The 20,044-nt window shown below is 44.5% G+C and overlaps 1 protein-coding gene across 3 annotated transcripts in view; it reads left to right on the top strand.

The window, feature by feature from the left end:
* The first annotated feature begins 644 nt into the window (after nucleotides 1-644).
* Nucleotides 645-20,044, top strand: part of Ttll4 (tubulin tyrosine ligase like 4) — a 45,103-nt gene continuing 25,703 nt past the window's right edge. The window contains exons 1-3 of one of the 3 annotated variants that reach the window (XM_075952194.1): nucleotides 663-794; nucleotides 13,640-13,812; nucleotides 18,191-19,762. In XM_075952194.1, coding sequence (XP_075808309.1) covers nucleotides 18,285-19,762 — 1,478 coding nt within the window. In that variant the 5' untranslated portion in view covers nucleotides 663-794; nucleotides 13,640-13,812; nucleotides 18,191-18,284. Of the gene's footprint in view, nucleotides 795-13,639; nucleotides 13,813-18,190; nucleotides 19,763-20,044 lie in introns of all 3 variants that reach the window. The other 2 variants (XM_075952196.1, XM_075952193.1) reach the window with 2 other exon arrangements.

Consider the following 20,044-nt stretch of genomic DNA (forward strand, 5'->3'; position numbering starts at 1 on the left):
TTAGGTTAGTCTTATCATTGACTAGTCACTAAATTTCTGTAGCTTGCTGTCTGAGAAAGATCCTTTTACCCTCCAACTGTCTCTGTGGTTCTCAAAATTCAATAGTCCCAACGACGTCTGAAACAGGCAGCAAATCTGTTCTGTGCTGGGAGATAATGAAGGGACTCACACGTTCTTAAAGTTGTCACTCGAAGCCCATAAAGCAGGTCGTTGTAGCTATGTCCGGCTTAGTCTTCTCCCTCTAGGTGGCTGAATTTAGAGAAATGTGAGCTGGAGGGAGTCAATGTGGCTTGAGCTAACTCTTCTTATCTGTCTCAAACTCGTGGAATTTTAGTGGAAATTCTTTAATAGAGTCTGGGCGCGCCAAGACCAAAGAGAGTTCAGAGCGGTTGGTAGAATGAATTGAATTGTGGATTCCCAGAACGGAGCCATTAACCGTAGGACTACAGTTCCCAGAATTCTGCTCGCAGAGTTCCAGCGTGCCACCAAGGCTGCGCGTTTAAAAAAAAAAAAAAAAAAGACCTCCCCCACCCCTCCCCCAATTCTCTAGGCAGCTTATGCGCTGGGATTCGGCGCGCCAGCCTCGGGCCCGCCCCCCGCCCACCCCTTCCTGGCCTTCTGTCTGTCCGCTAGGGGCGGGCGCTGTTCGTGGCAGACGGCCAGCGGCGTCGGCGGCGGGGCGCGTGGCGGAGCGTGGTTGCTAGGGACACCTGAGGTCGCCCGCTCGCCCAGCAGGCGCAGCGAGGAAGCAGCGCGGAGCTGGTGCCAAGCCGCGGTGAAGCAGGGTACCCTAGGTGAGTGTGGCCGCCGAGCTGGGGCCAGACCCTGGTCAGCCGTTCCCGCTTGCCCCGGCCTTTGGCACGGGCCTCTAGCCCCGCTTCCGCTTCGCCTCTTCGCCATTCTCCGGTGAGGCTGGCACAGCGGCCTCCTTCCCCGCCCGCTCTCGAGTCCTCCCCGGCAGCCGCCACGCGGGGAGAACTTAGTTGGCTTCTCCGGCGGCCCGAGCCCCTCAGCCTACTCGGTCCTGGCTCCAGCGTGTCCTCTTTCCCGCTGCGCTGTGGTTTAAAATGTGGTTTGGGTTGGAGCCCAGGTTCTTCTCAAGGCCTGCTTTTCCTCGACCCCACTCTGAGTTTTCCATAGACACTTCCCTAGAGTCCAAGCAGGAGCTGTGAGCCTATGTAATTGAACACATTTATCCATTCATATTTCTCATTTAATCATTTATAAACGGTTTTTATAAACATCAACAAACAGGTAACGAGCGAAGAGTTTACAGAACGGGGAATTAATCAAGTATTTGCCATACTTGGTATGTGCTGTGGTAGAAATGGAACACTTAACAGAGACTTGTTTGGAAAAATACGTCACCCCTCCTCCAGTCTTTACATTACGGTTCTGAATCTTGGAAATATTTGAAACTCATCCTTTATGGAGTCATGTTGATTATTCCAAATCTCTTCCTAAATTTCAGCGCCTTGTTGATTTGACCAATCTGCAGTGATCTGGAGGACCCTTTGAGAAGATGCCATCCGATCCTATGCTTTCATTTGGTGCAATAAATACTGAGTTTGTTTGGTTGTTTTTTTTTCTGCATAAAACTATCCCCTTTGTTGCCAGGAATATTACTGTCTACTTACTGATTGGACGCTAAGCCTGTCTTTAAATGTTATCAAATGTTCAGTGGGAATGAAGAGGTAGGAAGACAATGAAGTTACAAAGTAGCTTTAGAAAAGATAAAGCAAGGCCGGAAAAGAAGCAGCGCTGAGTTGTGTTTGTGTGTGGCTTTTTTCTAGATTAGCGCTGTACCCTCCAGCGGGTGGTTTCGCAGCGAGGGTTATTAGGGCCCAAGATCTCACATATAAGTTTAAATGAATCCATTTTCTGACTTGCAGTTTCTAGGTAACTCTTTTCAAAGAGGGTCCTAAAAGGAAGGGGAGGGTGTATCTTTCACATGTTGATTTATATGAGAAAGTTAAAAAAAATTTCTTAAATGCCAAACTAGGAATTCTTTGGAGCTGTTGATTATAGGGAAACCTGTAGTGATTAAGCTACCTTCTAAACCCTGATAAGTTCCTTCCTGTCTTTCCGTAATACACAGTTTCCTGTGCAGATTGTTGTTGTTTTGTGGCTATTCTGAACAGCAGTTAAATGTGACTAGACCCTTTTTCTTTTTTATTGTTTTATGGTTCATTCATTCATTCATTTTCAGAATGGGGTTTCTCTGTGTAGCCCTGGCTGTCTTAGAACTTTCTCTGTAGACCAGGCTGGCACTGAACTCAGAGATCCATCTGCCTCTGTCTTCAGAGTGCTAGGGTTAAAGGGGTGTGCCACCACTGCCTAGCTGTGATTTTTTTTTCCTTTTTTTGGGGGGGTGTTTTGGTTTTGAGACAGGGTCTCTCTTATGTAGCCCTGGCTATTTTTTGTTTGTTTTTTGGAAACAATGTTTTTCAGTAGCTTTGGAGCCTGTCCTAGAACTAGCTCTTGTAGACCAGGCTGGCCTAGAACTCAAAGAGATCCACCTGCCTCTGCTTTCCGAGTGCTGGGATTAAAGGTGCACAAAAGATGTACGCCATGAATGCCTGGCCCCCTGGTTATTTCTTAAAGACGGGGTTATCTAAGTAGCCCAGGCTGGCCTTGAACTCACTTCACTGTAAGTAGTTCAGGGTTGTAGTTGTGGGTGTGAGTTAACAGGTTTGGCTTGGAAAACACAATTTAAAAAAATCTTATGGAAAGAAAAGAGTAAAATCATAAGTATATTTTTCCATGTAAAGATAAAATAGCAGGAAAATGACATCAGGTGCGTGTCTAAGTACAGAAGGGCTACTGGGTAGATTGACAAAGGATTTCAGACTAGATCCAAGTGATAGAGTCTAGAGATGAAAAAGCTTAGGGATCTTGATTGGCTCATTTCTCTGCCAGTTAAAGAAATAAAAGGCAGGAAAAATCTGAAGCACAACAGGTAGCAGCAGAGGTATTTAAGCACCACAAAAAGACTATCAGTTAAAGGAAGGCGTTTATGGTGTGCGGAACCATGCACAAGCAGACACTCAGAGAAACCAGGGGCGACCCAGAAATCCCGAGAACCCAGTCTCTGATCAGTTTGAAGACAGGATGGTTGGTTGGTCCTCAAATGTATGCGACATGTCCTAATCAGGCCCTGAACGTGTTGAGCCAGTCCGTCAGCAGCAGACATGGCGGTTGTTTTATTTTTTCTCAAGGCTGGAAGCTAAGGAAGAAGCTGGCCATCTTGGAAATTTGCCATCTTTCTGCCTACCAAGCAGTCTTGTCTAACTCTTGGTCTCTCATAAGGAGCCAGTGAATAAATAGCACTCCAGAGATAGTGAAGAGTTTATGGTTGGTACCGTGGGAATGCAGAGCTTAGAAAGATGTTAAATCTGGCAGACTTGAGAATCTGCTGGCAGAATAATGCAGAAAGTTAGACAAGGATTTAAGTGGAATCATGTGGGTTTCCAACTTTAGTGACCACATGGGTCAGAAAATTGGTAAGAGCTACTAAGAACCACACACAGCTGTGAAGGATAAGATTAAAGTTACATTTTGGAGCAGAATTGTTCCAAACACATCTAGGAAGAAGGGTTGTAGGTCTGTAGCTCTTGAGTGTAGGAAGTGGCTGTAGTTAGGGAGACTGGCAGTGAAGACTGCAGTGTCCTTACTGAGTTCACTGTGCCAAGCAAACTGAGACTGAGCTCAGAAGAGCAGCATTGGAAGGATGAGCATGGGAAAGGAAGGCAGGAGCGCGTACCAGGGAAAGAGTGGCCATGTGGATGGAAGGCCATCGCTAGTGGGAAAGTGCATCTGCTGCAAGGTGTGCTCCGTACCTAAGATCTGGAGGGGGGTTCCTTTTCCCACCAGACTCTGTGATCTACAGAGAAACCCTGTCTTGGGGAAATATATGTAAAGAGAATTTGCCCTCAAATGGTTAGAAGGGCCTGAAACACAAGGAGTTTGGGGTATTATACTTTGGTTTTGTATAAAAGAAGGATCAACTTTTGGTTGGTAGGGCTTTGTTATTTGATTGTTCAGAGTTGGGGTTTCACTGGGTAGCTCAGACTTTTCTAAAATTGTAAGATTTTATTGCATCAGTCTCACAAGTGTGGAATAACCACCACACCAGTTTGTATTCTTTTTTTTTTTTTTTTTTGGTTTTTCGAGACAGGGTTTCTCTGTAGCTTTGGAGCCTATCCTGCTACTAGCTCTTGTAGACCAGGCTGGCCTCAAACTCACAGAGATCCGCCTGCCTCTGCCTCCCAAGTGTTGGGATTAAAGGCGTGCGCCAGCACCGCCCGGCTCCAGTTTGTATTGACTCCATGACTTCACGTGGTAGGTGCTGATTGAGTTATATGACTCTTCCAAATGCTGTCATGTTTTCTTACACAGAATTAAAACTATAATTTGAAAGGAGGCATGATGGCACCACTAGGCCTATTAAATCCAGCATTTGGGAGGCTAGGGCAAGAGGACTATAAATTTTTGACCAAACGTGCTACATAGCAAGACCTTGTCTGAAGACACCAAAAATGGGCCATTGAGAGTCTCATCAGCCAAAGGCACTTGCTACTTGCCTGATGACCTGGGTTCAATTCTTGGAACCCTTCTAATGGAAAGAGAGAGTTATGAAAGTTGTCTCCGGCCTCCACATTATACTGTGATACTCAGATCTACACATACTCACAAATACATAAATCCTAAAAGTTTATATAAAGTAAAATAAAAGTCATTTATATCAGCATCACAATTTCCAGAAAAGCAGTCATGCTTCAAGTGGTGGATACAGTTTTGCCAAAATTTTGATTTTTCTCTTGGAAGCTCAATTTTCTCATTGGCACCAACTACTGTCAGCTCTTGTACTTGAAGTGACAGGCTTCACTTTGTTTCAGATCCAGAAGTGTCTGCCAGATACCAAAGTCTGAAGGACTTTGTCGCTTATGTCATTCATTCTTTCCAGTGAACATTGTGTTCCACAGAAAAATCTGGCATTCACACAAGTGCTTTGGGTAGAGACAGTCATCTGTATGCAGCTTAAGTTGTTTTGTTTGAGAAAGGGTCTCATGTAGGCCAGGCTGGCCTGGAAGTCACCATGTGGTTGAGAGTGGCCTTAAACCTCTGCCTCCACCTGGGGAGTGCTAGGATTACAGACTTGTGCCACCACGCCCCACTAAGTGTATCTTAAGTGCTCTTGTTCACCATCTCACCAGGTGCTGGGGTTGGAAAGTAGACCTTCATCTTTCTGGGCAAGTGCTGTCCAGGAGCTGTACCCTCAGATCCTGCCTATTTTGTCACATAGAGTATTTAAAACCTTTAACAAATGTATCGCAGTACTATGAAGTAAAATTGGCAATCTTCCAGTGTGTTGCTGGTTAATACATCCTGTGGGAGAAGCTAAACTGCTGCTGTCTTGAGTTGGGCCAGGGTGGCAGTGACTTTACCCATTGCTGCTTTCCTTGCCCCATTGCAGTGGAAAAGGCAGATACCCTCTTCTTTCTGATCTAAATAGTTCTGACCTAGCAGAACCTCCGAGAGTCTCAGGGCTCCCTCAGGTTCTGTGAACCATGCTCTGAAGACTGCTGTTTACCTGAGGAAGGAGGTGTGTGTGGCAACTGATAAAATCAGAACTTCATCTGGTCATATGAAACTTTGGCTGGTTTCACTTGTCAGTAATCTGTAGCTTTGCCCTCTTGGGTAGCTGTTGGGACCTGTATTTTTTTCTTGGTTTACTCTTTCAGTTTGTAGTCCTGCACTGTGCTCTGGCAAACTACCCGAGACTTCACTTACCTTCACTTGTAGTGATCCTGACCTTACCTTTTTGATTTGTTTTGTTTGTTTTTTTTGTTTTTCGAGACAGGGTTTCTTTGTAGCTTTGGAGCCTGTCCTGGAACTAGCTCTTGTAGACCAGGTTGGCCTCGAACTCACAGAGATCCACCTGCCTCTGCCTCCCGAGTGCTGGGATTAAAGGCACGCGCCACCACTGCCCGGCTCCTGACCTTCCCTTTTATAAAAGCTGGAGTTTGACTTCTGTGTGACTTCTAGAAATCCATTTTGCCTGGGCCTAGAGAGACGACTCAGTGTCTGAGAGCTTATTACTGCAAGTGCAGAGGTCCTACCTTCAGTTCTTGGCACCCATATTGGGTCACTGACAACTGCCTGTAATTCTAGCTCCAGGAGCCTCCGAGGGTACCTGCACTGATGTGCACATATCTGCTAATACCTACACTCCTAATGGGAAATAAAAATAAATTGCTTCTTTAACTTACTTTGGGTAGCTACTAGAGCTTGGGATTATCATGTCAGAGGAAGTGGGTTTGATTCGGTCACTCAACCCTGTCCATTACTTATAGCAAGGGATCCTGTCAGGGACCTTGTAGATTATATGTAGATGATGAACCATTTCCAGTGTCCCAAATTCCCCCAGGTGACCTACAGAAACACCTAGATGGAGGAAACTACAGATCTCAGTAGTTATCCAAGATAATGATTTAATCAGTGCATAATGAATAATTGCTTTCTGTAGAAATAGGTGCTTGTTCAAGTTTAGCTGGGTCTGGCCCCAAGAGACTTGGTTGTTTTGAGACAGCATAGGTAGGTTCTTTGGCGTCATAGGTTACTAATTGTTCTCACTTGCTTAAGGAAACAAGGCAAAAGTATCCCTGCAGATTGGACAGAACAGAGGAGACTCTGAAACACACACACTCTGTTTCTCTCTCTCTCTCTCTCTCTCTCTCTCTCTCTCTCTCTCTCTCTCTCTCTCTCTCTCTCTCTCTCTGTGTGTGTGTGTGTGTGTGAGAGAGAGAGAGAGAGAGAGAGAGAGAATATGAGAATATGATTTGGGATTGAACCTAGGACCTCGTGCATGCCCAAACAACTAACCGCTCTGTTCTAGGCTATATCCCAACATGTTTTAAGTTTTTTGAGACAAAAGTTTCTCTTTAGCTTTGGAGCCTGTCCTGAACTAGCGCTTGTAGACCAGGCTGGCCTCGAACTCACGGAGATCTGCCTGCCTCTGCTTCCTGAGTGCTGGGATTAAAGGTGTGTGCCACCATTGCCCAGCTTAAAGGTGTTTTTCTTTTTTGAGTTTCTCTGTGTAGCCTAGGCCAACCTGAAACGCATAGAGATCTTCGTTGTCTGAGTGCTAGGATTAAAGGTGTGTGCCACCACCTACCGGCTATATCTTACCTTTTATTTTGAGCAGTCTTTCACTAAGTTGCCCAAGCTGGTCTTGAATTCATTCTGTAGCTCCTAAAAGACTTGAACCCGTGATCATCATGATGATCCTTCAGTAATTAGAATTACAGGTCTACACTGGCAGGCCTGGCAAGCTCAGGAGCATCTGATGGCTTTAGGCTAACACCAAAAAGAAAGGAGGAGATCTAAGGAGGGATAAATGGAGAATTAGAGAATTGAGCTGGTGACAGATGATGGTGGCTTGATTAAGGTGGTGATTGCAGATAGGGAACAGTTAAGTAGCAAACTTACTTTGAGCCTGGTGCATGCCTTTAATTCCAGCACCTGGGAGGCAGAGGCATGCGGATCTCTGGTAGTTGGAGGCCAGCCAAGACTGTTACATAGAGAAAGCCTGTAGGGTTGGGGGCAAACAAAACCCAACAAAAACCATCAAACTTTTTTTGAAGCTGGCAATACTTGTTGATTGAGTGGAAGAGAAGGTCAGCAGAGGTAAGGCTCAAGTCCTCATTACTGCTGACAGGTTGTAATTTTCTGTGTCAAACAGATTTCTGTTCTGGGGCTGGACACCCTCTCTTTCCCTTAGACTTTCTTCTCTCTTTCTTTCTTTCTTTCTTTCTTTCTTTCTTTCTTTCTTTCTTTCTTTCTTTCTTTCTTTCTTTCTTTCTTTCTTTCTTTCTTTCTTTCTTTCTTTCTTTCTTAGAGTGGGTCATTCATGTAGCCCAGGCCTCAAACTTATGCTCCTCCTGCGTTAGACTTAAGAGTGCTGAAATTATGTGTCATTGCCTCCATACCTGGTTTTGATTTTTGGTATATTAAAGTCCTAATTTGGAATATCAGCTTCTTTCCTGCCCCTGATACTAATTAAAGTTTAATTGGGCAGGGAGAAAGATTGATTCATTAGTGTCGTTAGTATTCCTCTCTTGTCCTCTAGTGTCACTTTCCAAAAATTTGGCGTTCCCATCTACTTTCAAAAAGACTAAAAGATAATTTGTTTCCTCTTGAATGACATTGGCTATAGAAACTCTTCAGTTTCTTCCCACAGTGCTTCTCTTGTTTCATTAGCACCAGAGACCTTATCTCAGCCTCCTAGGTTCCTTCTCAGCTGTGTGTAGACAGCATCTGGCATCTCCGTTGAGGACAAGACTTGGGTTTTGTGGGCAGTGAAGTTTCTGTGGAGAATCGGGTTTTAATGGCATTCTTCAGGCAACGGCACCCCCATAGCTTGTTGACTGGCACCATAAAGTGCTTCGTTAAGCTTCATCTGCCAGGCCTTGGTGTTTGCCTCCTCCTCTAAGTTGCCTTGAACCAGAGTTTGCAAGTTTACTGGCAGGCGGATTTAAAACAGCTACATTTAAAAGACTTCTCATTTGGACATGTGACTTTGCTCTGTACTTTAGAGATTGGCAGGTGGATTCCTGTTATTATTGTAGGTAGTGGAGTGTGCAGGAGCATCCTGTTGCATCAGCGTCATTTGTTAAAAAGATGAATCCTTTATGTAATTGCTGAGGTGACTTTTAATTGGTCAGAACATGGTTTATTTCTGGACTCTGTTTTGTCCCATTGGCCTACATCTCTATTCTTAACACTAGACTCATAGCCTTGTTCTAAATTGTGAAATTAAGTAGAGTAAGTCTCCTAGCTGTTATGTCTCCTGTTCTAGATCTGCTATTTGTATATAGATTTTCATATCTACTTGTCAGTTTCTTCAGAAAAGCTTTCTTTGGTAAGAATTACATTTAGTCTTTGTGTCAATCATAAAGATTTGCCAATGTCATAGTGAGCTTTTTTGTTTGTTTGTTTGTTTTGAGACAGGGTATCTCAGTAGCTATGGAGCCAGTCCTGGAACTCACTCTGTAGACCAGACTGGCCTCGAACTCACAAAGATCTGCCTGCTTCTGCCTTCCGAATGCTGGGATTAAAAAGGCGTGCGCCACCACTGTCCGGCTCATAGTGAGACATGCTCTGATTTATGAGCATGTTATCTCTTTGTATGTTTACACCTCTAATTTCTTTTTGCAGTTTCTGTATTTTTCATTGTATAGGTCTATACTTTTTGTTATTGTTAAAATTATTGCTAAGGTTGAGCACAGCAAGAGACACCTATAGTCTTTACTCAGGAGACAGCTGCAGAAGACTAGCTTGAACCTAGCCTGAGCTACATAGCAAGACCCTTTGCCGACCCAAAAGTAACATATCAAACCCAAACAGGAACCTAGGTGATATAATTCTTGATGATACTGTAAATGGAATTGATTTGCTTGTATGATGCTAGAGAGTCCACCCAGGGACTGTGCACTATCTAACTGCTCTACCGTGGACGTATGACCAGTCTTGGTTTCGTTTCATTTTTGCAGACAGGAAATGGTGTACCCAGATTGGTCTCGCACTGAGAATAATTTTTAAAATTTTTTATATTTATTAATTTTCTTTTACGTGTATGATTGTTTCGCCTGCATGTATGTATGTGTACAAGGTGCATGCCTGGTACCAAAAGAGGTCAGAAAAGGGTGTGAGTTTCCTGGGACTGGAGTTAAAGATAGTTATGAACTGCTGTGTGGGTTCTGGGAATGGACCTTAGGTCCTCCAAAACTGCTAGCTAACTCCCCAGCCCTGAGAATAATCTTGAATTCCAGATCCTCCATCTCTGATTATAGGTCTGGGCCACCATGCCGCTTATGTGGTACTGCAGATTGAATTTAGGGCTTCTTGCATGCTAAGCCAGCACTCTGCCAACTGATCACCCCACCGGACCATTTTCTTAGAGTTTGAAAGGAAAACAACAAGATAGGCAAGCTAAATATTGGCAGCTGCCAGGAGGAGAGAGATTGAGAAGAGGAAGAGAGGCAATTAGAGTTCAAGAAAGCAGGCAAGTTTATCAGTGGAGGTCAATGAGAATCTCATGGGGTGAGGCTGGGATTTTTGTGATTCTGTGGGCTGGGGAGATGGCTCAGTGGGTAAAAGCACACCATGCAAGTGTGAGCTTCTGGGTTTGAATCCTCAGAATCCACACATAGGCCAGGAGCAGTAGCTCAGGTTTTTGCAATCCCATGTTCTTACAGGGAGATAGAAAGTAAAGACAGGAGTCTCCCCTGGAGCTTGCAGGTCACTAATGCTGGCATATGTAGCAAAACATAAATAAATAAATAAAAATAAAAAAATCCAGCTCTTGTTTTAAACAAGGTTGAAGCCGACCTACACATGCATACACAAGCGATGAATTAAAAACTTTTAATTGTTTTTGTGTATCGGTCTTGCACCCTATAGCCTTACTAAACTTGTTTTTTCATTCTAGTAGGTTTTCTTTGGTAGACTTCTTGGGACCTTCCTTCCTTCCTTCCTTCCTTCCTTCCTTCCTTCCTTCCTTCCTTCCTTCCTTCCTTCCTTCCTTCCTTCCTTCCTTCCTCTTTCCCCCTCCTTTTTGGTTTCTTGCCAGGGTTTTTCTGGGTAGCCTTGTCTGCTTGGAACTTACTCTGTTGCAGAGAATTTGTTTAACTATGCAAAGATGTGTTGCTTTTGTTTATGTTGTGTAATATTTGTTTAATTCTATAAAGATGTGTTGCTGTTTTACCTTGCCTGCATAAGGCACCTGATTTGCCTAATATTAAAGGCCAATAGTGAAGGAAGAAGAAAGAGAAGTATAGGGTGAACTTCTGGGCAGGGAGACTAAGTAAGAGGAGGAATTTAGGCTGGGGGAAGGGGAAAAAAGATGCCAGGAGCCAGACAGACAGACATGGAGGAAGCAGGAAAGTAGGACACAGAGTGAAAGGAAGGTAAAAAACACCTACGCAAAATGTAGATGACTAGAAACAGGTTAAATTAAGAGAGCTAGTGGACAATCCTAAGGTAAGACCAGGCATTCATAATAATAATTTTCTGTGTCTTTATTTGGGAGCTGGTTGGCAGCCCAAAGAAAATTCCAACTACAGCCCTGTAGACCAGACTGGCCTCAAACTCATAGAGATACCTGCCACTTCCTCCCAAGCACTGGCATTAGGAGTGTGCCACTACCAGCTGGTTCCTTTGATTTCCTTTTGCCTTCCAGTACAGAGTTGACTAACACTGATAAATGGCCATCCTTGCCTCCTTCCTAGTGCTGTTGGGAAGGCACCCATTGTCTCATTGTTATTTTGGAGATCTTTTGATGTCCCTTTTAGCTATAGAACAGTACCATTTTTGGGGTTACCATTTTCTTTCCTTTTTTTTGGTGACACCAAATGTTAAAGGTCTATCTCCTATCCCCAACCCTGGAATCAGCCACTTTAAGATGGCTCTGACTCCTTTTATTAACTTATTAACAGATGGTATTTCGAAACCAGAGTCTAGGAAGTGGTTGAGTAAAAACTTTCTTTTTTAAAGATTTATTTATTATGTATACAGTAATCTCAGTATTCTGTCTGCATGTATGTCTGCAGGCCAGAAGAGGGCACCAGGTCTCATTACAGATGGTTGTGAGCCACCATGTGGTTGCTAGGAATTGAACTCAGGACCTTTGGAAGAGCAGACAATGCTCTTAACTGCTGAGCCATCTCTCCAGCCCAACTTTTTTTTTTTTGTTTTGTTTTTTTGTTTTTCGAGACAGGGTTTCTCTATGGTTTTGGAGCCTGTCCTGGAACTAGCTCTTGTAGACCAGGCTGGTCTCGAACTCACAGAGATCCACCTGCCTCTGCCTCCCGAGTGCTGGGATTAAAGGCGTGCGCCACCAACGCCCGGCTCCAGCCCAACTTTTAAACTCTTCATGCAGTGTCAGAATCATAAGTATCTAATTGTAAGACCCAAAATCAAGAGAAGAGAAAGGGGTTTAGTTTACCACTTATCTCCTGGCATGATTGTCTTTAATTTTAAGTTTATATCTATCTGTCTGTCTATCCATCCATCCATCCATCCATCCATCCATCCATCCATCCATGTCAATGTGTATATGAGAAGATCAGAGGACAACTTGAAATTGTTTCTCTTTTTAAAAAATATTTATTTATTTATTATGTATACAATATTCTGTCTGTGTGTATGTCTGCAGGCCAGAAGAGGGCACCATACCTCATTACAGATGGTTGTGAGCCACCATGTGGTTGCTGGGAATTGAACTCAGGACCTTTGGAAGGCAGGCAATGCTCTTAACCACTGACCCATCTCTCCAGCCCTGAAATTGTTTCTTCATGTGGGTACTGGGGTTGGAACTTAGGTCGTTAGGCTTGGCAGCAAACACCTTTATTTACTGAGCTATATGGCCTTTCTGGTATGTTTTAATGGGAAATCATATTATAGCTGAAGAATTTAAGTACTAGTAGTATAATAAATGTCACAAACGCTCCCAAATACCTGTGAACGTCTTTTTGTTTGTTTTGAAACAGTGTCTCACTTTGTAGCCTAGACTCACCTGGAACTCACTTCATAGCCCAGATTGTCCTAGAACTTGAGGCAGTCCTCCCAAGTGGTAGGATTATGGGCCTGAGCTACCCTGCCTTGCTCCAATGATGTCTATGTAAAAGAATATTGCTTGTCCTAGTTAAAATTGAAATTCCTGGTAGAACAATCATTATCTGTTCCTTCTATTTTTCTTCTTTCATAGCAGATTATAAAAAGAACAAGGGGAAAGATAGGGTCTTTGAGTGCTGCTCCAGTTAGCGTTTGGTTAATGTGATAAAACACCATGATCAAAAGTAACTTAGGGACCATAGAGTTTATTTCGTCTTATAGTTCTAGTCCATCCTGAAGGGAAGTCAGGATAAGAACTCAGGTCAGAAACCTGGAGACAGGAGATGAAGCAGAGACCGTAGAGAAGTGTTACTTTACTGGCTTGTGCTCCATAACTTGCTCAGCCACCTCCTTACACAACCCCCAGGACCACCTGCCCACCATGGGCCGGATCCTCTCACCAATCATTAATCAAGAAAATGCCCCACAGACTTGCCAATAGGCCAGTCTTGTGGGCATTTTCTCAATTTAGGGTCCCTCTTTTTTTTTTAATATTTATTTATTTATTTATTTATTATGTATACAATATTCTGTCTGTATGCCTGAAGGCCAGAAGAGGGCGCCAGACCTCTTTACAGATGGTTGTGAGCCACCATGTGCTTGCTGGGAATTGAACTCAGGACCTTTGGAAGAGCAGGCAATGCTCTTAACCACTGAGCCATCTCTCCAGCCCAGGGTCCCTCTTGATAGATGACTTTAACTTGTGTCAAGCTGACAAAAGACAAAAACAAATAAAAAACAGGACAGGTATAAATAACAATAGTGACTGCCATGTGGTCAGTGTATTGTGGATCAGGTACTGTAGTGGTCTAACATTCACAACCTTCTGCCTATTCTATGGTTATGGGTGTGCTTGCGTGCCCATTGGTATACCATGCTTCTGTGCCTTATGTGAATTTTAAAATTTGGTTTCTTGAAACTCTTAGTAGGATTATGGTTATTTCCTCTCTCCTGCCTTTTCCAGAATACTGCAGCTGTGAGGCCCAGCACTGACAGAGATTAATTGCTGAGTACTGAATGTGATGAGCTGCCGACCAGAGCTCTGCTGGGCAGGAGCTCCTGGGAGGTGGTGTTGCTAATGCAGTGTGGCTGGGAAGAGGAGGAGTACCCTGGAGACTCTTGGAAAACTTCGCACAAGTAATGCGGATTTTGTTTGAAATGTCAAACAATAATGCAGGTGTCTTGAAGTAAACTATCAGATATCCCCCTCACATTCCCCTGCCTAATCCTTCATCCCATCCCTCTGCTCAGGATGACCCTACTAACAGTGGGGTGTGTATTTTTCCAGCCCTTTGTTTTTACACAAATAGATGCCCTGAAAGTTTTCCAGGGAGACTTTCTAAGAATTCCCTTCTCAACTACTACTGTGCTCTTAATTAACTTTTACTTTCCTTTCTGCTGGGCAGTTTCCTGTTTGGGCCTACATGGAGGAACTTAGCCTTGTATTCTTTTAATCTTGAACTCTACAGGCAGTAGCTCAGTTTCTGTACACACTCTTCCTCTTAGATCTCCTTGTTCCTCGGGGGTTATATATAGGGATAGGAATCATAATTTCACTGACTCTATAAGATGTTAGATTATTCAAACTGCTGTTTTCCAGGTGTGTTCAGTTTGTTGGCTCTCTAAGTTCTTTGAAGGTTCAGGAAGTGCTGGGTCATTTTTGTTATTGGCAGAGACAATAACTACAGATGCCTTTGCTTTCTTTAAGGGGTGTGTGTGTGTGTTTTAAGTATATAAATTAAATAATAGAGTTTGTGGAAAATTATCTTTTTAAAATTTTATTTTATGTGTATGGCTGTTTTGCCTACATGTTTGTCCATATGTGCCTGGCACCTGTGGAACCATAAGAAGGCAACAGATCCCCTGCAACTGGAGTTACAGATGGTTGTGAGCTGCTATTTGGATATTGGGAATTGAACCTTCATCCTCTGGAAGAGCAAACCACCACTGAACCACCTCTCCACTCTCAGAAAATTTATTTTAATTTGCTTAATTAATCAATTGCTTTGGTGAAATTTGATTTAAGTTGACTACTTTTAAATATTTTTGTTTTATATATATGAGTTTGTCTACATGTATATGTTTGTATGCACACCGTGTGCGTGCTAAGTTGTGGGTTTTTTTGTTTTGTTTTTGGTTTTGTTTCTTTATCTTGAGACAGGGTCTCACTATGTAGTGCCAGTTGACTTGGAACTCAGTATGTAGTCCAGGCTGGCCTGGAATTTACAGAGCTCCACTTGGCTCTGCCTCCCAAAAGCTGGGATTAAAGACATGTGCCACCACGTCTGGCTAAATTGGGTATTTGTCTTTGTTTGCTCTCAGACAGGATCTTACTGTATAGCTCTAACTGGCTTAGAACTCACTGTGTAGACCAGTCTAGCCTTGAACTCGTAGAGAGCCACCTGCTTCCTGAATGCAGGGATTAAAGGCGTGCGCTAACACACCTGGCCAGTTTGGGTATTCATGAAGAAAGACTTCTACCAATGGTCTGTGCATGGCCTTCCACATATACTAGTTAGTATCTTTTCTTCCTGTTCTCTTTCCCCAGCTGACTCATCCTAACGTTTTGCTTAGGAGAAGGGCAATCGGTTCCCTGGATCCTAAAGGCATACACTTACGAATTTAAGTGGGGGTGGGGGTGGGGCTGGGAAAAAGCTTGTGTGCGGAAATAAAGAGAGTACTTAAGGGGATGGGCTTGACCCAGCAGGAAGCTGCCTTGTGAGGGTATCTGGGTGCCAGGCAGTATTTGCCTCTGTGACTTTGACTTGATAGTGGAGCTCGGCACATTTTCTTGTCCTGTTTTGTTTGGAGACATTTTTCCCTGTCTAGCCCTGGCTGTCCTGGAACTCACTCTATAGACCAGGCTGGCCTCAAGCTCAGAGTTCTGCCTGCCTCTGCCTCCTGCACACCCCCCATTGCTGGGATTAAAGGCATGAGCCACTATGCCTATGAGAACTCACCATTCTTAGTGTTAGCTTATTTCCTCAAATTCTTAGAATTTGAACCCTTTCAAACCTTTTTTAAGCTTCACACATTGCTGTAGGCACTGGGCATCATACAGGTAACTGTGACCTGTGGCAGTGGTGAGGTCACAGGCTGCTTGAATAGTCACTAAATCTCTGCTTCCCATGACACTGAGCTTTGATTTCATTAGGGATTTCCACAAAGAAAAAGAAGTTGCTTTTAGCAAACATCATTTCCTTGTTTGAACCAGAAATTACTTCTGCACTAAAACTGGATTGAGGCACCTCTATGCAGTTCGGTTGTGGAGTGGTACTCTCCACTTTGTGTTCTTGGAGCCACTGTCAACAGGACATGACACAGGTTTGTCTTCGCTTGGCACTTCATGACACCGCCATGCTAGCCAACCCTGGATGTCTGTTATGAGCTGTAGAACTCTTTGTCATAGTTAAAGGAACCATCTCACCTCCCTGGACCTTACATACAGACACTTTTGTTAAAGGCAAAGGCCTTCCTCTAGGTTGTTACCCTACACACCATGGAACTTACAGAGAACAGAGGAGTGGAAATGATTGTCTCAGAGACACGAGTGTCCATCAGTGAGAAAAGAATTCACCTACACTGGAGCTAATTCAGCTTGCCAGCTTGACATCATATGGGAGCAAACTGCCCTTAGCCTTTGAAGAGGATGGGATTTTAATCTTTAGACTCTTTCCTCCTTAGTTGTATTAAAAGGCATGCCAGTCAGTTGTAGTGGCACATGCCTTTAATCCCAGATCTGTGAAACAGAGGCAAGCAAAGATCTGTGAGCTGGAAGTCATTGGTAGGGCATGACTCTTGGTTTTTCGAGACAGGGTTTCTCTGTGGCTTTGGAGCCTGTCCTGGAACTAGCTCTTGTAGACCAGGCTGGCCTCAAACTCACAGAGATCCTCCTGCCTCTGCCTCCCGAGTGCTGGGATTAAAGGTGTGTGCCACCACCGCCTGGCCATGGGCTTGACTCTTTCAGTGTTAGTCTTCTCTGTTATACCTGTACAGAGTAATTGACTCTTAAACATGATTTCTCTTGTTGGACTTGAGTGGAGTTTTGTCTCTTCTTTTTGAGTATACTGACCTCAATACTGTTTATAGCACTTAAACTGTTTTTAGCTCACTTTTGTTATGTTTTTGTATTCTTGAAAAGGATACAAAAACCCTATAGGTCAGCATTTGTAGGAAAGGAGGGCAATGTTGCCTGACTTTGTCAGGGTCTTTGTTGGCACCTTCCCTATGATAGTTGTAGACAGGGATCTCAGACAATACTCTGATCAAAATATAAAAACTCTTCCTATTTTTATATCATAAATGCAACTTGAACAAAATTCTCCCTGCTAATTCCTTCTCTCTAGCTCTCTTAATAGGGATATCAGGATGCCATCTTCTTAGGTGAGTAGGTAGGTGTTATTTCCCTCTGGATGTGGTCATGCAGGCAGATCCACCTTTCCCACAGCTACGAAAACTAGAGAGTGATTTGTGAGTTCTATCTAGACAGTGACCATGCTGAAGAAATTGTGAGACAAGACAGGGCACCTACTGCTTTATAGAAAAATTTGGAAGAACAAGGCAAGTTCTCCACCCCAGAGAGCAGCCAAACTGCAGTCTGGGTCCTGGAATGGAAGTCTCTCCTGCCCCTCCCCCTGCCGCTTTCTCAGTTCTCTGTTCCATTATGGCTGCTGAGGATAAGGTCTCTGAGGATAGTGTTGGTGTTTAGGTCCAGCTTTCTTGTTTTTAATATGTAGGTTGGAATTTTAGCCTGAATGGTTGACAAGATTCTTGAAGAGATGAAATTGCTATCTCTGCTCAGATTTCAGAGTGAGCTGGGAAATTTTCTGTTTCTCAATTTGCCTTGTTTTGGTTTTTGTTTGTTTGTTGCTTTGTTTTGTTTTTTTTTTAAGGACCAAAAAAAGTTGAGGTGGAGCAAGAGCAATAGAGCAAATGCGTTCTTGGACCTCTGAGCTTTCTGAATGAGTTGAGGGGTACAGTCTGACCTGCCACTTTCTGAATGAGTTGAGGGGGTACAGTCTGACCTGCCACTTTCTGAATGAGTTGAGGGGTACAGTCTGACCTGCCACTTTCAGCCCTGCCACATTACGTAGAGAAGGCAGTCATTCAGCCGCAGCCCAGGCTGCACTTTTAATCAGTTATTTATTTATTTATTTAAAAAAAAACATGCTTCAACTTTTTTCTTTGACAGTTCCATATTTATATGTGTGTCTCTCTTGATCATATCTACTCAACAACTACTCTTTGGAGAGAGGCAAGCTTTTTGAGAGTGTGGACACATGAGCAGCCTCGCACTAGTGGACCCTTAAAGTCTTAGTCCTTGAGAAAGCCAGATTTGATCCTACGAAGGCCTCAGAAAGACCTCTGCAAGCTCCCTGGAAATGTGTTCTTCTCTCAGGACCCCAAATGATGACCAAGACTGGTCACTAAAACGGAAGCAAGACCCTATTACTTATATAGCATAGGACCCATACTTACAAGCTGGCAGCATTTCCAATCATTTTTCTCCCCGCAGGCTGACGGATACAAGGATGCAGCTGGTGCTAGAGGTGTGTGGCAACTTACCTGAGCCAGGCCATGAGGCCATGTTGCTATGATGTGGGCCCCTCATGGCCTCAGCAGGAACAGAACACTACAATATTGGCCTGCGCCGAGGAAACAGCTTCAAGCAGAGACGTCCCTCAGGCACAGCGTCTGCTTCACCACCTGAGAAACCCTCAGAGGTCAAAGTCTGGTCTCAGGCCCATCAGCAGGTGAAGCCAATCTGGAAGCTGGAAAGGAAGCACGTAGGCACACTGTCAGCGGGGCTGGGCACCAGTCTCTTGGGAGTCCCACCCCAGCCAGCCTATTTCTTTTGCCCTAGCACTTTATGTAGCTCTGGGACCACAGCTGTCATTGCAGGTCACAGCAGTCCCTGTTACCTGCAGTCTCTCCCTGACTTGTTCAGCAATACTCTGCTGTACCGCCGCACCAACGTGAGGCAAAAACCGTACCAGCAACTGGAATCTTTCTGCGTGCGTTCCAGCCCATCAGAGAAAAGATCGTTTTCTCTCCCTCAGAAGGGTCTCCCTGTCAGTGTCACTGCCAATAAAGCCACCTCTTCTACAGTCTTCCCCATGGCCCAGCCCATGGCGTCTTCACCCACTGAGCCATACCTCTCACTGGCAGCAGCTGGGGAAAATCCTTCAAGGCAGAGTTTGCCCTCAGCCATCTCAGGGAAGATTGCATCTCCTCCACTGTCCTCCTACAAGCCCGTGCTGAACAACAACTCCTTCATGAGGCCAAATAGCACTAAAGTGCCCTTACCACACGCCACAGATGGCCTGAAGCCAGTATCCTCAGCCAAGATCCAGCCTATCTCCTGGCATCATTCAGGGGGTACTGGAGACTGTGTACCCCAGCCTGGTGACCATAAGGGGCCCCAAAGCATTGGAACTCTCTTAGATGATGCCACTGCCCCTACCACCCTATCTACCCCTAGTACCCTCAACATATCCACAGCCAGTATTACCTCTTCCCAGTGCAGTCAAAGTAACTTTAGGATGGAGGCGTATCCCTGTGGCCTGGATGAGAACCCGGATTCCCAGAGCGCTGCTAAAGAGGTACACTTCACTGAGGCTGTGAGGAAGTTGACTGCAAAAGGCCTTGAGAAGATGCCACGGCAAGGCTACCAGTTTGAACAGGCTTGTTTTGTGAACCCCAGCTTCCAGTGGGGTCTTCTCAACAGAAGCAGGCGATGGAAACCTCTGATGGGCCAGCGGTTTCCTCAGGAGGTCGTTGGATTAGACAGTGGGATCCTTCCTGGTGCCTCAGACACCTTGGGGTTGGACAGTACAGTCTTTTGTACCAAAAGGATCAGCATTCACCTCCTTGCCTCCCATGTCCATGGGCTCAACCCCAGCCCTACCTGTGGGTCTGTAAGTGACCCCCAATTACTTGGAGAAGACCGAGCTCCAGTTCCCCCTTCTTCCCTCCAGCCTCTAGGTGTAGCTGAAGTGGCCACTCGCCTTTCTTCTGTCCATCTTGGCCAGCGTGGGAAGGAACCTGAGGAAGCCAAGGAGCTGAGCTCATGTGCTGGAGATAGCCGGTAAGTTGCACCCTGTCTTTGGTTCCTTTAGAACAGAACAGTAGTTACACCATAATTTGGGCACACTGCTGCTTTCTTTCTTTATAGTTTGTTTAACTTTTATGTGCATTGGTATGAAGGTGTCAGATTCCCTGTAACTGGATCTTCAGACAGTTGTGAGCTGCCATGTGGGTGCTGGGAATTGAACCCCAGTCCTCTGGAAGAGCAGTCAGTACTCTTAACCACCGAGCCATCTCCCCAGCCCCCACACTGCTGCTTTCTATCTCTGATAGTTGGCTTTAT

This window comes from Microtus pennsylvanicus, chromosome 17 (genome assembly GCF_037038515.1).
Source record: "Microtus pennsylvanicus isolate mMicPen1 chromosome 17, mMicPen1.hap1, whole genome shotgun sequence".
Classification (NCBI taxonomy): Eukaryota; Metazoa; Chordata; class Mammalia; order Rodentia; family Cricetidae; genus Microtus; species Microtus pennsylvanicus.